The 17,616-nt window shown below is 40.3% G+C and overlaps 1 protein-coding gene across 24 annotated transcripts in view; it reads left to right on the top strand.

The window, feature by feature from the left end:
• Positions 1-17,616, top strand: part of LOC105472717 (synaptojanin 1) — a 102,817-nt gene that overhangs the window by 58,084 nt on the left and 27,117 nt on the right. For all 24 annotated transcript variants that reach the window (XM_011726244.3, XM_071095624.1, XM_071095634.1 and 21 more), the window contains 7 exons: positions 1,987-2,071; positions 5,757-5,897; positions 6,193-6,385; positions 7,256-7,414; positions 14,763-14,919; positions 15,506-15,623; positions 15,724-15,939. In XM_011726244.3, coding sequence (XP_011724546.2) covers positions 1,987-2,071; positions 5,757-5,897; positions 6,193-6,385; positions 7,256-7,414; positions 14,763-14,919; positions 15,506-15,623; positions 15,724-15,939 — 1,069 coding nt within the window. The remainder of the gene's footprint in view (positions 1-1,986; positions 2,072-5,756; positions 5,898-6,192; positions 6,386-7,255; positions 7,415-14,762; positions 14,920-15,505; positions 15,624-15,723; positions 15,940-17,616) is intronic.

Here is a 17,616-nt window from a genome sequence, read left to right as displayed (position 1 = left end):
CTTGGGCGACAAGAGTGAAACTCCTTCTCAAAAAAACAAAAGAGAAAGGGCATTTTAATAAAAAGTTTGGGGAAAATCCCAGGGTTTAAGATGAAACTGATGAAAAATAACTAGAAAAGAAAAATTTTATCTCACACCATTTCCTATACACATCACCCTCACATATAAAACTTGGTAATTATATACTATTTTAAAAAGGAATTAAAGTTAATTTTTAAAAAGAAGAAAATTAAGTTCATGATTCTAATCAAAATCTTTTTTTCTTTCTTTCTTTCTTTTTTTTTTTTTTTTTGAGGTTGAATTTAGCTTTTGTTGCCCAGGCTAGAGTGCAGTGGCAGGATCTCGGCTCACTGCAGCCTCTACCTCCTGAGTTCAAACAATTCTCCTGCCTTAACCTCCTGAGTAGCTGGGATTACAGGCATCTGCTACCACGCCTGGCTAATTTTTTGTATTTTTAGTAGAGATGGGGTTTTGCCATGTTGGCCAGGCTGGTCTCAAACTCCAGACCTCAGGTGATCCACCTGCCTTGGCATCCCAAAGTGTTGTGATTACAGGCATGAGGCACTGTACCCAGCCTACAATGCCCTTTCTTACTTAACCGAACTTGAAGTTGTAATAGTAATAATAAAATAACAGCTAACAGTATAATTCTGTGTACTTTGCATGTGTTCATTTAATCCTCAGAGCTGACCTATTATTTCATAGACACCATTATTCCAATTTTACAGATGAAGAAACTGAGACATAGAAAGGGAAGGAACTTGCCCATGTTTGTGCAGTAGTGGCAAAGCCAGGATTTGAACTAAGGCAGTTTGGCTTTAGAGTCTGTATGCCAGGCTGCATTTTATATGTGAACTTGGGCGAGCCTCCTGTCTATAAATAAAAGACAAAAATAATCTTTCTTATGTTTGTGTGGCAGATTAAATGAGATGATGTATGCATGAGCCTTGCACATAATAGCAGTCAGTAATTCTTTTTAAATTTCAGTATCACTTCAGACTATAGGCTCTTCTTTTTTTTTTTTTTTTTTTTTTTCTTTTTGAGGCAGGGTCTTTTTCTGTTGCCCAGGCTGGGGTGCAGTATCTATATCATAGGTCACTATAACCTCAAACTCCTGGGCTCAAGAGATCCTCACTCCTCAGCCTTCTGAGTAACTAAGACTACAGGCATGCCACCATGCTAAGCTAATTTTTTTATTTATTTATTTTTTTGTAGTGATGGAGTCTCACTATGTTGCCCAGGCTGGTCTCAAACTCCTGGCTTTAAGTGATCCTCTCACCTCAACCTTCCAAAGGATTTGGCATTACAGGCAGGGGCTGTAGCATCTGGCCATATAGGCTCTTTCTAACTATTTGTCCCCATTTCTAAAAACTTGGGGCACCCGAAGTCTCGCTGGGCAGCTTTCTCAGGCAGCTCTGTACTCCGTTAGTTCTTGTAGTTTCCAGCGTGCCAGTAGCTAGACAGGGTGATGTGTCCTACTTTCTGGATCTCTCCTAGTTTTCCTGGATTTCTTTCACCCAGAAAATAGCCAAAAGATCAAGCTTATGTTTTTCAAATTTGAATGTGAAAAATTCTTCCCAACTGTTACCAGCAATTTGAGGTAGTTTCTCAGTCACTTTATTCTTTGTGCCTTTTCTGAATAATTTCTTTCTCTCTCCAGTTTTATGTGAGATTTTGATTTGAGAAATGATTTGTTTCTGTGCTGTTTCTGGTAAAAACTTTAGCAAGAATTTTTTCAAAGTGAATTCTGAAAGGACTGAAGAATCTTCAAGGATAAGTCTTAAAGAAGCAAACTTAGGACACCCTAATAGAAAGTAAATTTTAATAATTTTATTCCACTCAAGAGTTTTTGCCTTTAATGTGAATTTGGTTAAACTCAAAACACAAAAATCAATTTTTATGAGCTCTGGTGTTATATTGTATTGGGTGGGGTTGCCATTTGCCTGAGGCTATATTTAAAAGTATTTCTTGGATGCTTAATTTTAGATAAAAGAAGTAAGCCAACTGATATATTTGCAATTGGTTTTGAAGAAATGGTAGAATTGAATGCTGGAAACATTGTGAATGCAAGGTAAGCTAACCACATTAATACACTGAAAAGTTTGCCAGTTGAGGGAAACTATGGAGGACAGATAATTAACTGTTACAAGGATAGTTTGAAATAATAAATGGAAAAGTGCTTGTTAAACTGTAAAAGAGCATTTCGCATACTTTTGGGTCTGAGGATTTCTCTGCACACTTAAAAATATTGAGAATGTTAAATAACTTTTGTTAATGTTGTTTATGTCTTTCTATTTATATTAGAAATTAGAAATGAAAATTTAAAAACATTTAATTCACTTAAAAACAATAATAAACCTATTGCATGCTAACATAAAATAAATTTTTTGAAAAATAACTGTTTCAAAACAAAAAATTTACTGAGAAGGGTGGCACTGTCTTGTCGTTTTCCAAATCTCTTTAATGTCTAGTTTAAGACAGCCAGATTCTTAAATCTACTTCTGTGTCAGTCTGCTGCAGTATGTTGTTTTGATTGAAGTGTATGGAGAAAAATCACATAACTATGTAGTTTGAAAAGGAAATATTTTAATAACCTTTCTAGATAATTTCTTCTCTGATACTACACCAAAACAGATCATTTCTTCTCTGCTGTAGTGTAGATAACAGAGAAGTATTATCTTGGTGTAGTGTAGATAAGACACTACACCAAATGGTAGTGTCTTAAAGGTTAGTTGCAAAATGGAATCTGAAACCATATTGATGAACTTTTTGTGCTCTATTATTCTAAAATTCATCTTTTACCTTTGCATGATTTTGTAACATCATGTATTGGTCACTTGGGTTCCCTAAGTTATGTAGCGCTTCCAAATTTTACACATTTCATTATATAATACCAAAGCATCATATTGTTTAATTACCATCACTGGTATTTGCATCAGAAAATAATTGTTGGGAAGCTGTAAGGATCATGGTAGCAGATACAAGTTTTCCAGAATACTAATTTTTGCCTGAAAACTCAAGTTTTTCCGTTGAAAACAAATGCTCTTCGTTGTTTTTCTTGAAGAGACAGACAGCTGAAAAAAATGCCAAGTAACCTAAATCTGAATAACCATTGTCTGTCATTAGTTCTTTTAAGGAAAAATTGTATTCCAAAGAAAAAGTGGCAGTTTGACTCCCAACTTAAAATATTTTCTTTTTTTGAGTTATAGATCATAAGTCAGTATGCAACTAAAGTGCTTTGTGTTTATTTCCTGTGTATCACACAGAATATTAAAAAGATGCGACCTGGGTTGAGCTTTAATAAAATTAATAATGTCTGTTGCTTCATCAAGGACATTCTTAGGTGAAGTGGCATTTTTTTTTTTTTTTCTGCAGGTATATGGCAGTGGGGATTGTAATGACGACTAGTATAGTTTGGTGCCTGGATTCAAGCGAGAGCACCAGCACTTTTACCCATTGTTGCTTTTGCACCATCAGTGCAAATGTCAGTCAACACAGTGAAAGATGTCTTAATAGTTGTGACCCCGTGGGCTTTGGGAACCCTCAAAGATGTCCCCAGATCACACTTGGGAACTGCTGCTCTGAACCCATATTATAAATACAAATTATATGAGTGAAGCTTAAAGCTTCAGTGTTTTATTTTAACAAAGTATGCTTGCTTTTAAATTTCAGCAGTTTCCCATATTTTATGACATTTTAAAAGATTTTTCAGGAGAAAATTATAGGCTGAAATAGTCATCAATCTTGCAAGTGACAAATATTTTTTTAGCCAAAATGAATAACAATTCACATCAGGAAAATTGGAAAGAAATCAACTTCACTCATTTTGTTGTTTGATTATGTTTCCTGAAAATATATTCGGGTCTTAAACTAGAATATAACTCCGAGGATTCCTAGTACTAAGTGCATGGATCAGTTGTTTGTCTAAATAGAATTTAATCAAATTCTTCTTTAGGCTAGGTTTAATCAAATTCTTCTTTAGACTGGGCGTGGTGGCTCATACCTGTAATCCCAACACTTTAGGAGGCCAAGGCAGGCGGATCACTTGAGGTCAGGAGTTTGAGACCAGCCTGGCCAACATAGTGAAACCCTATCTCTACTAAAAATACAAAAATTAGCTGGACATGGTGCCCCATGCCTGTAATCCCAGCTACTCAGGAGGCTGAGGCAGGGAGAATCGCTTGAACCCGGGAGACAGAGGTTGCAGTGAGTGGAGATTGTGCCACTGCACTCCAGCCTGAGCAACAGAGCGAGACTCCGTCTCAAATATATACATATACATATACACACACACACATATACATATATACACACACACACATATAAAATATATATATATATATTCTCTTCAATAAAGTGGTGAATATTTACTCATTTATTTAAGCAGTATCTACTGAGCACCACTCTAAGTACCTCCAATGAATCACAGACAAAAATCCCTATCTTCATGGACTTTGTATTCTAGTGGGAAGAATCAGACAGTGAACAATAACAACAATAAGTTAAATTATACAGCATGTTAGAAAAGTGCAATGGAAAACAGAGGAAAAGGGAACCAACTATAGGGACACAGGGAAGTGTTGGAAGTCTCAAATGAATGATCAGGATAAGGTTCATTGAGAAGATGAAGAATGAGTTTCAGCTACTTGGGGGGCTGAGGTGGGAGGATCACTTGAGCTTAGGCAGAGGTTGCAGTGAACCGACATCCCGCCACAGCACTCCAGCTCTGGGTGACAGAGTGAGACCCCATCTCAAGAAAAAAAGAGAGATTAGGAGACATGACCAGCAAATGCAATATGTGGACCTTGTTTGGACCCTTTTTAAAGAAACAAACCAACTGTTAGAAGATTTTTTTTTATAAATGGGGAACTGTATGTATAAACTATTAGATGATAATAAGGAATTGTTAATGTTTAAATGTGATAAGGTAAAGAGGATGGAAGAAAACAGATTGGCAAAATGTTGGTAATTTCGAAATGGGTATATGGTGGTTTGTTTAGTGATTATGTCTTCTAATTTCCCATAGCAAGATTTTTTAAAAAGACATGAATTATAATTTAGAAAAATTTAAAATTTTAAAAAGTGGGGAAATGTATTTGGAAGCACATATAGTTAGCTGTCCATATCCTTGGGTCTCACATCTTTGGATTCAACTCATCAAAATATTAAATATTTTTAAAAATTATGTCTGTACTGAACATGTGCAGACTTTTTTTGGTCTTTTTTACTTACAGACTTTTTTGTATCATTATTCCCTAAACAATACAATATAATAACTAATTACATAGCATTACATTGTATTAGGTATTATAGGTAATCTAGAGGTGATTTAAAGTATAGGAGAGATGTACATGTACAAGTATTGCTCCATTTTATATAAGGGACTTGAGTATCCTTGGATTTTGGTATCCACGGGAGGTCCTGGAACCAATCTCCCGTAGTACTGTACTTCTCTGTCATCTTAATGAATACTTAAGGAAAAAGTAAAATGTATAAGTTTGAGTTTACTCACCCAGTGAGTAGTCATTTAATGTCTTTATATTTTCTTTGTAAAGAAGTAATAAATTAGATTTTGAAGTGTGGTTTTCTTTTGGCTAAATTATAGATTTTCCTTTTTAAAGGAAACAAAAACAGCCTAAGCTTCCTTCAGAGTCTTAGGAAATTTGGGTAGATGAAGGTGTAATTGACAGTTGTCATAAAAGAGGCTACTGTCAATTATCTTTTTAAAAAATTCTCTTTTTAATATTTTCTTGTAGCACAACAAATCAGAAGCTCTGGGCTGTAGAACTTCAGAAGACAATCTCCAGAGACAACAAGTATGTGCTGCTGGCTTCTGAACAGTTGGTGGGCGTCTGTTTGTTTGTTTTTATCAGACCACAGCATGCTCCTTTTATCAGGTCAGTAAACAGAACACTCCTCTAAGGCTACTTCCTACCATTACATAACAAGAAAAGCCTAGAATGTTTATTGTTTCAGTTCTTCAAACAAAAACTATCTATAGTTCTTGTTTTAAAATGGGGTTTTGGGGGTTTTGATTAAAGACTCACTAATAGCTTCACTGTACTATTTCAAAGGCTTGCCCTCAAAGTACCATACCATGTGTACTTATATGATTATGTATATTCCTAATTTCCTATGCACATGGAACTCTTGAAATTTCAAATCTGCGATTTAGAATTCTTTGTTTCAAAGGGATGTTGCAGTTGATACTGTGAAGACTGGAATGGGAGGTGCAACTGGAAATAAGGGAGCAGTTGCAATCCGAATGCTCTTCCATACAACCAGCCTTTGCTTTGTCTGTAGCCACTTTGCTGCAGGACAGTCACAAGTCAAAGAAAGAAATGAAGATTTTGTAGAAATAGCACGAAAATTGAGTTTTCCTATGGTAAGCTCTTGCTGCTTGTTCTTGAAGATAAAGCTTTGAAATGTATTTTAATTTGCCCCAAATTCTACATCATTGTTTTTGAAACTTTAAGATAGTTCCTAGAAACATTAAGAATATTCACCTAAATAGATATTTCATGTATATTAACCCAAAATATCTGAGACAGGTCTCAGTCAATTTGGAAAGTTTATTTTGCCAAGGTTAAGGACGTGGCCATGATGTAGCCTCCAGAATTCAGAATGAGATGTGCCCAAGGTGGTCAGGGGCACAGTTTGCTTTTATACATTTTAGGGAGACCTGAGACATCAGCCAATATGTGTATGATGTACACTGGTTCGGTCTGGTAAGGCAGGACAACTCGAAGTCAGGGCTTTCAGGTTAGAAGTAGATAAGAGGCAAAAGGTTGCATTCTTTTAAGTCCTAGATCAGCCTTCCACTGAATACATAATTTAGTCTGGCTCAGTGAATCCGCATTTTTACATAAACAATAGGGCAGAGGAAGCAGGCAGATGTGCATTTGTCTCAGGTGAGTCTCAGAGGGATGACTTTGAGTTCTGTCTGTACTTTGTCCACAAGGAATTTCCTGTGGGCAAATTGTGAGGGAGTATGTAGCTTCTTATCTTTGGAGCTATCTTATTTAGGAATAAAGTGAGAGGCAGGTTTACCTGTCATAGTTCCTGGCTTGATTTTTCTCTGGGCTTAGTGATTTTGGGGTCCTGAGATTGATTTTACTTTCACATGTGTTATTACTGTTGGGTTAAAGAAACAGGACATGGGAGGAGACAAGCATATCTCAGGCAAAGAAACAGTTGTGAAACATTTTTGAACATTGATTGTTTTGAATTTAAAGTTCTGTCTCATTGCTTTCAGGGAAGGATGCTGTTTTCCCATGACTATGTATTTTGGTGTGGTGATTTCAACTATCGAATTGATCTCCCTAATGAAGAAGTTAAAGAGCTCATAAGACAGCAAAATTGGGATTCTCTTATAGCAGGAGATCAACTTATCAATCAGAAAAATGCTGGACAGGTATATCCATACTTCTTGCATTAAGATTTTGGGTCATGAAACATGCCTTTTTAAATCAAGATGTTTTAAAATTTTCTTGGGGTCTTTTTATACTTAAATATTTATAGGTAGGTAAATAGATAATAGAATTATCTTTCCTTAAAGTATAGTAGGATGAGCTGCACGCAGACAAGAATCCCTCAGACACCGAGTTGTAGAAGGAAAGGGCTTTATTCAGCTGGGAGCATCAGCGGACTCACGTCTCCAAAAACCGAGCTCCCCGAGTGAGCAATTCCTGGGTCATGATCGATTGAGCAAGCAGGGGGTATGTGACTGGGGGCTGCATGCACTGGTAATCAGAATGGAACAGAACAGGACAAGGATTTTCATGATGCTTTTCCATACAATGTCTGAAATCTATAGATAACACAAGCAGTTAGGTCAATGGTTAATTTTTAACTACCAGGCCCAGAGCTCGGTGCTGGGTTGTCTGCCTGTGGCTTCCATTTCTGCCTTTTAGTTTTTACTTCTTCTTTCTTTGGAGGCAGAAATTGGGCATAAGACAATATGAGGGGTGGTCTCCTGCCTTATTCCCCTCTTTGAGAACTTCACTCATTAGTGGGAGTTCTCACTTTCATCCTCACTTACCCATGTCGTCTTGCAAGACAGATCGATAGTGATTCATATAGTACACTTGTGCTGAAGCATTTTGGTGAACTAAAGTAGCAATGAAGCTTTTTATCATTTGAAAAAGTACAGGTAGCAAACAAGGGAGCAGTAAACAGGTTCCTATTACTATTATAACTCTTATTATAAGAGTTTTAAATCCTCCTTTCGCTGGGAACCATTTTCCAAGCATGGCCCCAGGATCAAATCCATGCCACACTTGCACAGGTACATGTGCCAGTTTTATCATATCTCTATGTCTTCAACTACTTGCCCTTGATCATCTATGTATAGACAGCAATTAGTAAGGTTAAATTTCCCACAGACCCCCTCCTTCAGCTGCTAGCAAGTAGTTGAGAGCCTCTATTTTGATAGATAGCATTTCTTATCTGAGTTTCTTGCCGGGCCAGAATAGTCAAGGCTCTGCAGGTTTTATTAGTGATTATTTCTAAGATAGCTTATAACTGTATGATTCGCTTGAGCATGTAAATGGTATCCTCCTGAGCCATCTTGTGCCCAAGTAGCAGGCCCGTAATATTGTATGATTCTCTCAGGGGGCCATTCATCATCTTTCCAATTCCTATAGCTATGCTTCTCTTTTCGTGGGAAGCATAGACAGGGAAGCCCAGGAGTTCACCTGTCTTTATGGGCAGTAGGAAGAAAGATGGTTTAATAGTGCCAACACAACTACCTGCCCACTGGTCAGGTAATTTGACGTAAGCTGTATGCCCACATATCCAGTATAATCCAGTGGGGGCTGTCCAGTTCCCCGGGAGTCCGGGTGGGTCCACATGGTTTGCAACTTTGGGAATTTACTAAGTGGATTCCTTTCTGTGTGATTTGAACTCCACCAAGTGACTGTTTTTGTGGTACCATTATACAGTTTCTGTCCCAGACAACTAAGTTGTTCTACGGGGTGAGTGAATTCTTTTCCTTCTCTAGCTATACAATATTGCCCAATAATTGGGGTTTTTAGGACCCAGAAATTATCAGGGTGATTCTTTTGCACCAGGAGTTCATCAGGAACTGGGTCTGTAGGTACTAATTCTCAGGCTTCCCATGGCCATTGATCTCCCATTATAGTTCCTCCATATACATAACATGAAGTGACATTGAGAGACTGGGCTACATGCTCGGCTAGTTGCAAAAACAAATTTCTTGTTTTTCCTGGAATTTCTGGTACTGGCACATTTAGTTCATCATAGAAAGTCTGAAGCACTGGCTCAGGAGAGGGTTTGTAAACTTCTCCTAGAACTGAGATATTTACTCAAGGATCCAGTCCGGCCCCATCGATTCCTAAGATCACACGCTCCCCTTTTTTCCAGCAAGGATCAAGGGGATTGGTTATTACTAGCTCTAAGGGGTTACATTGTCCCTTAATACAGGAAGGGCCACTTTTTCCTTTCTGAAGGTGTACTGGATCCTTTTCATTTTTTATCCAAGTGGCCCAAATGAACCAAGACCAGTATCCACATTCATTTCCACATAGTCCTAATTCATGACAAATGAACTTATTTTTGGTCATATAGCCTTTTTCCCAATCAAAAGAGCCACACCCATTCCTAACTTATTGCTATTAATGACAGCAGAGGCATCAAATTTCATGATTATGTGTTTGGGCACCCCTTTTGCTTCTGTTCTGGCTAATACTTTACTTGTATCATTTACGAGTCCCCACCAGTCTTCAGTCCTTAATCTTACTTCAAAAACTGTGGACTTGGGAGGCTCAGAGGGGTCATAACACACATCTGGTCGGTCGTTTCCTGGGCTACATACCTTGTACGGAGTGTCATTATATAAACATGTTCCTTTTAAAATTCCTAGGCATTCATAGTAACTATATAGAACAGAAAGATTGTTTTAACTTGTTGCTCTACCTCAGTAACCTGATGTATATACACTGAGAGCAGTCCTCCATGCGGGGAAAATCAGTGGAAGTTTTTACCATACAAGTCCAAATTATAAGGAAAACGAGTCCCACGATGATTCTCCTCAGCTTCGGCTGTGCGTAGACCAGTCAGCTTCCGGATGTGACTGGAGCAGGGCTTGTCATCCTCCTTAGAGTCACTTTGCAGGGGTTGTCCAGGCTCGGTTTTGCCTCCCAAATGTCAGCAGCTGCAGGCTTCACATGGCTGTGGTGGATCCAGGGTGGGATTTCTTCTGCCTTTACAGCCGTGGGAGTGGTCAGGATGACGGCGTGAGGTCTTTTCCACCATGGCCGCAAAGGGGCTACGTTCCAGTCCTTGATCCACATGCAATCACCTGGAGAGAAAGGGTGAGCTGAGGAGAATAAGCTGACGGAACACCTCTCATTTACCCAAGTTGAGATTGTTTGTGTAATTTTTCCCAAAACCTGTAGCTGTCACTGTAACTCAATTTCACCAAACTCTCGGGGAGTGCCTGGAAGTCCCCCTAGTATAGGAGGAGGCCTATGATACAGTATTTCTTTTTTTTTTTTTTTTTTTGAGGCAGAGTCTTGCTCTGTCGCCCAGGCTGGAGTGCAGTGGCACGATCTCGGCTCACTGCAAGTTCTGCCCCCCCGGGTTCACGCCATTCTCCTGCCTCAGCCTCCCAAGTAGCTGGGACTACAGGCGCCCGTCACCACGCCCGGCTAACTTTTTGTATTTTTTTTTTTTTGTAGAGATGGGCTTTTACCATATTAGCCAGGATGGTCTCAATCTCCTGACCTCGTGATCCGCCTGCCTCGGCCTCCCAAAGTGCTGGGATTACAGGCGTGAGCCACCATGCCCGGCCAATACAGTATTTCATAAGGGGAGTATCCTGTTTTCTTAGAAGGGGTGCATCTGATTTTAAACAATACCATAGGAAGGGCCTGTATCCATTTTAATCCTGTTTCCTGACATACTTTCCCTAAACTATTTTTGATAGTCTGATTCATTCGCTCCACCTTTCCGGAACTCTGAGGTCGGTAGGCGGCATGTAGCTTCCAAGTGATTCCTAATGCCTTTGCTGTCTTCTGTACCAAGTCAGCCACAAACGCTGGCCCATTATGTGAGCTGATTTGTAAGGGCAGTCCAAACCTAGGAATAAGATCTCGGAGAGGCACAGGGGTTACTTCGTAGGCCTTTTCAGTTTGTGTTGGATAAGCCTGCACCCACCCAGAGTAAGTACACACAAGAACCGGCAAATACTTGTTACCTCCACGTTTCGGCATTTCTGTGAAATCCACCTGAAGATCCTCAAAAGGAGCCGCTCCATAAGCTTGTATGCTGGGTGGAACAGTGGGGCCTTGCCTCGCATTGTGCTGTCGGCAAGTAACGCGCCGTTGTGCTACTGCTTTGGCAAGGGCTGTCAAGTGTGAGATGTAGAAGTACCAGCCTAACAACTTTTCAAGTGAGTCTTGACCTAGATGAGTGGTTTCATGCACAACCAGTACAACTGTGGCTGTCAGCAGCTGTGGCACAGCTACCTTCCCATCTGGCAATCTGATCCATCCTTTTATTACTTGCCCCACTTCTGTGTGGAAAAAGTCTTTTTCTTCCTTAGAATAGGTAGGTACCAGGTCAGGTGTTTGAGGGAGTAAGGGGGCTGCTACTGATGCGCAGTAAGGGGTAGATGCTGCTTTTCGAGTTTTTGAGTCAGCTTGGGAGTTTCCTAAGGCCACTGAGGTGGAGGCTCACTGGTGTCCCCTGCAGTGCATGACTGCCACCTTCTGAGGTTTCCACACTGTCTCTAATAATTGTAGAATTTCTTGTTGATATTTTATGTCCTTTCCCCCAGAGTTTAACAGGCCCCCCCTTTCCTTATATAATGCTCCATGCACTTGGACGGTTAGAAAGGCGTATCGAGAGTCAGTGTAGATGTTAATAGTCTTACCTTCACTGAGTTGTAGAGCCCGAGCTAAAGCAATGAGCTCAGCCTTCTGGACTGAAGTGCCCTGTGTCTATGGTTTGGCTTCAGTGACAGCATTCAAAGTTACCACCGCATATCCTGCACATCTTTCTCCTTGGGTTGATGAAGCTGTTCCCGTCCATGTATAACTCCCAGTCTACTGATGCCCATGGCTGGTCCCAAAGGTCAGGTCTGCTAGAATAAACTGAGTCCAACACTTCTACACAGTTATGCTTGACCGGGCTCTCTGATGCTGGGAGCAGGGTGGTGGAATTTAGGGTGTTACAGTCGTCAGTGGTTATGCGTGGATTTTCACATAGCAAGCTTTGGTACTTGGTTAATCTAGCATTTGTTAGCCAGTGATGTCCTTTGGTATTCATCAAGTTACCACAGCATGGGAGGGAGGCCTTTATATTCAGGTTTTGCCCAAGGGTTAGTTTATCTGCTTCTTGTGCTTACTGGGCTGTTGCCGCCAGGGCCCTTAGACATGGGGGCCAGCCTTTGGAAACCCCATCTAGTTTTGAAAGATAGGCCACTGGCCTTGGCCAGAGCCACACAATCTGGGTTAAAACTCCAACTGCCATTTTTTATCTTTCTGACACATAGAGTGTAAAGGGCTTTGTCAAATCTGGTAGTCCTAGGGCTGGGGCCAACATAAGTTTTTCCTTGAACTCATGGGGACCTGCCACGCACTGCTCTGGTGAGGCGTTCCACTGGGGCAGTTACCTACCCGGGAGTGCTCTCAGGATCCTTGTCGCTCAGGCTGACCAGAATCCCCCACAGGGATGCTCCACAGGGCAGGCCTAAGCCGCCTAAGGGGCTGCCTCCACGGTCTGTTAATCACCTCGCTTCCTGGTCTGTTAATCACCTTGCTTCCTGGTCAGGGAACCAAGAAATGTAGCAGCACGAGCCTTAGACAAGAACCCCTCAGACACCGAGTTGTAGAAGGAAAGGGCTTTATTCAGCTGGGAGCATCAGCGGACTCACGTCTCCAAAAACCAAGCTCCCCGAGTGAGCAATTCCTGTCCCTTTTAAGGGCTTACAACTCCAAGGGGGTCTGCGTGATAGGGTCATGATTGATTGAGCAAGCAGGGGGTATGTGACCAGGGGCTGCATGCACTGATGAACAGAACAGAACAAGACAGGGATTTTCATGATGCTTTTCCATACAATGCCTGAAATCTATAGATAACACAAGCAGTTAGGTCGGGGGTTGATTTTTAACTACCAGGCCCAGGGCGTGCGGTGCCAGACTGTCTGCCTGTGGCTTCCATTTCTGCCTTTTAGTTTTTGCTTCTTTCTTTGGAGGCAGAAATTGGGCATAAGACAATATGAGGGTTGGTGTCCTCCCTTAAAAGTAATAAAAATAGGAAAGAGAAAACCTATAATAATTCCCATAAAGAAAAATATAGTATGTATCTATAAGATTCACTTTCAAATAGAAGGATAAACTTTTTTTTCCTTGGTAATAGTTTAGAATCTTAGTCTTTAGGGCTGTTTTTTTTGGGGGGGTTAAGTCTTGTGGTTATTGACTTTTCTTTTGTTTATGTCATCTGACTTTTGAAACACTTCTTAAAGCTTATGACCACAAAATTTGGGAAGAATTTATTAAATATATATATGTTTTAGGTAAAAGAATCAGTGGCCATCTGGTATGGTGCCTGGTGATCCCCAGACTTGAATTCTAACACTTTGGGCACCATGTTACGTTTTCAGGCCTCAGCACCTCATTTGAGAATAAGATATCAGGCTAGATGTTTCCAAAATCCCATTTACAGTTCCAAATGTCTCATATAGCTCAAAGATTGGGCAGAATTCCCTTATTCATGTAGTTGGTTTTATCGAATGTCAAACAAGTGGTATTGAAGCAGGATATTTCCCTGACCCCTTCGCAAGTGGGAACTGGAGTGCATGGACACTGACGGGACGAACTCCGTTCACTTGACCTGCTGCGCTCCACCCCTGTGGGAGTGGGAGTTCTGGTGAGTGACTGCAGGAGGTGGGGTGAGCACTTTTGGGCACCAGCAAGAACGAACTCTGTACCAGCCCCGAGGCAGCATCTAGGGGAGGGTGCCTGCAACCGCTGAAGCCCCAGAGGAAGTGTTACAGTGCCATTTTAGCTTTGCCGCCTGCAGATGGCTTAAGTGTTAACAGCTTAGTGGAGGGTCAGTGCGACAGCCTTATGCACCCACACTCATGGCACCCGAGTTCTTGTGTGGTGTCCAGGAGGAATGAGGTCGCATGAACAAATTGAAGATGGTAAATGTGGGGGATTTTATTGCCGATGAAAATGGCTCTTGGTGGGAAGGGGAGCTGAAAAGGGGACAAAGCAATAAATAATCTTCCCCTGAAGTCCAGCCATCACATGGCCAGACTCCTCTCCAAAACTACACTGCCAAGCTGTCCCTTTGAAGACAAGCTGCTTCTCTCTGATGTCCAGCTGCTTCTCTCTGCCAGCTGAGCCTGGGGTTTTTATGGGCACAGGATTGGGGGCAAGGCAGGCCATGGGCGGTTTTGAAAAAAGCAACATTTGAGCAGGAAAACAGGGATATAAGTTCTCACATGGGGCTCTGGTAACAGGCTTTTTGGCTTGAGGGTGGAGCCCTTGCTGGGGACACACCCACTTCTGCCCAGAATTTCCCTGCCTCCTATCCCTATCAGTATGAAAAAGGCTCCGTCTCAGGTTATTTTTCTAAGCTTTGTTCCATTCAGCTAGAAGTGTTCGTCAGACGCATACAGATTTCTTCTGAGAAGATCCAGCATATAGTAGACATTTAATGGATGGCTGCCTGAATGAAAACAGAACTTGTTGCTATTTGGGAATGACTTATTTTGTATATGTTTATTTTAGATTTTTAGAGGATTTTTAGAAGGAAAGGTAACCTTTGCTCCGACATATAAGTATGACTTGTTTTCTGACGACTATGACACCAGTGAAAAGTGCCGCACCCCTGCATGGACAGACCGTGTCCTTTGGAGAAGGAGAAAATGGCCTTTTGATAGATCAGGTTGGGAAATGGACTTCTTTATTTAATGTAAACTTATGAGGAAGCAGGGAATGACATAATGTCAAATGAGGAGAATATTGTTTTTCAAGAAACATTATCTAGAATAGAATAAATAAATATGTCAGATTTTAAAAAATATTCTCAAATCTGTTTATAATAACTTATTTAATTTTTCAGCCTATTTTCATATAATTTCATGTAAAGAGAAGCAAGGAAATATTTTTGTGAAATTTTTAATTGAAGCTAATTTTAGGTTTTTAACTAAACTAACTTTAGTGGTTTGCATGTGTTTTGAACTGCCACTTGTCTCTTAAATTGTTTATGAAACACCGTTTAGTCACAGTCCTTTAAGTAATCTCAGAAGTAAAGCCATATCTTAATTTTTACTAAATAAAGAATAAAAAGATAACTTTACCAAAAGCCTTTCGAATTTAAAGGTGTTTAGACTGCCTGCCTATTACCAGGTGTTTCTGGCATTTCAGCCTCAAACCACTGAAGCTCATGAAAGGAAGGAGAATGCCTCTTTGCTCTACACGATCTGTCCTGCTCATACAGCTTCTCTTGTTTTCTTTTCTTCTGACTGCAGCTGAAGATCTAGATCTTCTAAATGCTAGTTTTCAAGATGAAAGCAAAATCCTGTACACGTGGACTCCAGGCACTTTGCTGCACTATGGAAGAGCTGAGCTGAAGACTTCTGACCATAGGTTTAAGCAGTCTCAGTTTTTCTAATGGTGTTTGAAATTTGTTCGAAATACACCCTTTTAAAAACATTTCTAATACATCTATCTTTCTTTATGCCTTAAGGCCTGTCGTTGCCCTGATTGATATAGATATATTTGAAGTTGAAGCTGAAGAGAGGCAAAACATTTATAAAGAAGTAATTGCAGTTCAGGGTCCACCAGATGGTACGGTATTGGTCTCAATCAAAAGTTCTTTACCAGAAAATAATTTTTTTGATGATGCCTTGATTGATGAGCTTCTGCAGCAGTTTGCAAGTTTTGGTGAAGTTATACTTATAAGGTAAGATGTTTATTATGCAAAAGTAGCTCGTGATTCATAAACAATTATTTCTATATAGAAATCACCTTATTTGGGGAAGGAGAGAATTTTAAAAAAGAAAGATATCACCTTATTTAGTGTTTAGTATATGGTATTTTTATTTCCAAACTAAAGAAAAACCATACTGTGGATATTATTCTATAGGTTTTATAACTGAATTCTCTACTTAGAAAGGTTAAATGAATAGCAAAACTTTTTTTTTTGAGACGAAGTCTGGCTCTGTCACCTAGGTTGAAGTGCAATGGCGCAATCTCTGCTCGCTGCAAGCTCCGCCTCCCGGATTCACACCATTCTCCTGCCTCAGCCTCCCAAGTAGCTGGGACTACAGGCACCTGCCACCACGCCTGGCTAATTTTTTGTATTTTTTAGTAGAGATGGGGTTTCACCATGTTAGCCAGGATGGTCTCGATCTCCTGACCTCGTGATCCACCCACCTCGGCCTCCCAAAGTGCTGGGATTACAGGTGTGAGCCACCGCGCCCGGCCATGAAACTTTTTTTTTAAGACAGGGTCTCACCCAGTCGCCCAGGCTGGAATGCAGTCGTGTGTTTATGTCTCACTGCAGCCCCAACCACATGGGCTCAAGCAATTCTCCCACCTCAGCCTCCCAAATAGCTGGGTCTACAAGTGCACACCACCATGCCTGGCTAAGTTTTGTGGTTTTTGTTTGTTTGTTTGTTCGTTTTGGTTTTTTTTTGTAGAGGCAGGATTTCACCATGATGCCCAGGCTGTTCTCAAACCCCTGGCCATAAGCGATCTGCCCAGCTCAGCCCCACAAAGTGCTGGGACTATAGGCATGAGCCCCCACATCCAGCTAAATAGTAAAACTTTATGTGAACAATTGAAAACAAAAATAGGTGCAAGTTCAGATATGAACTCTCATGATTCCTACACAATAGAACATGTAACAAAACCCTATAACAAAATGAAGCTGTGATTGCTATTTTTTTGTTTGTTTGTTTTGAGGAGAAGTAACAGTGACTCCCTCCCTGCCTCAGTTAAAAAAATTTGAGTAATTTTAAGTATGTTTAATTTCTAACAAACAGAGATGTGATGAATAGTCAGGAGTCATTCCCTTCCAGTCTTGGTTTCCCTTATTGACTTAGCCATCTGCCTTTTGCAGAACCAGATGCCTCTTTCATTGTTTTAAAAACTTTCTCTTCCAACTATACAGCAGTTTTGAGATTGAATGATGTGCATGTGTGCATGTGTTTGAATTTCATAGGGAAAGAGGTACCATTAAATCCCTTTAAATACCATTCATTTGCTTAGTTAGGTATGTTTTATAGATATTTGGTGGGCGGATCTCTATACTAGTTGCTGTAGAAGAGCAGAGGAGAAATAGAAGATACAACTCCTGCTTGTAATCTAGTAGGGAAGGTCAGCATGTGTGTAATGACACCCCCAGATCCTAAAGGGCGTAGTCCACAGAATTAAGATGGTATGGCTTCTACAGAGTGAAAATCAAAGACTCCTCAAGTCCTTTCAGAGAGTAAATGAACAAATGGAGAAGAAATTGTGTTTAGACTTTGCTCAAATCTTTTGACAAAGATCTATCCCAAAGCTTTCAAATTAAAACAAAACATTTAAAAAATCTTAAGGTTCTAGAAAGTACACAGTGAAATCTGTAAGTGTACAG

Source organism: Macaca nemestrina, chromosome 4 (genome assembly GCF_043159975.1).
Source record: "Macaca nemestrina isolate mMacNem1 chromosome 4, mMacNem.hap1, whole genome shotgun sequence".
Taxonomy (NCBI): Eukaryota; Metazoa; Chordata; class Mammalia; order Primates; family Cercopithecidae; genus Macaca; species Macaca nemestrina.
Note: the sequence above shows the minus strand (reverse complement) of the source record. Positions and strands in the feature narration are given on the sequence as shown.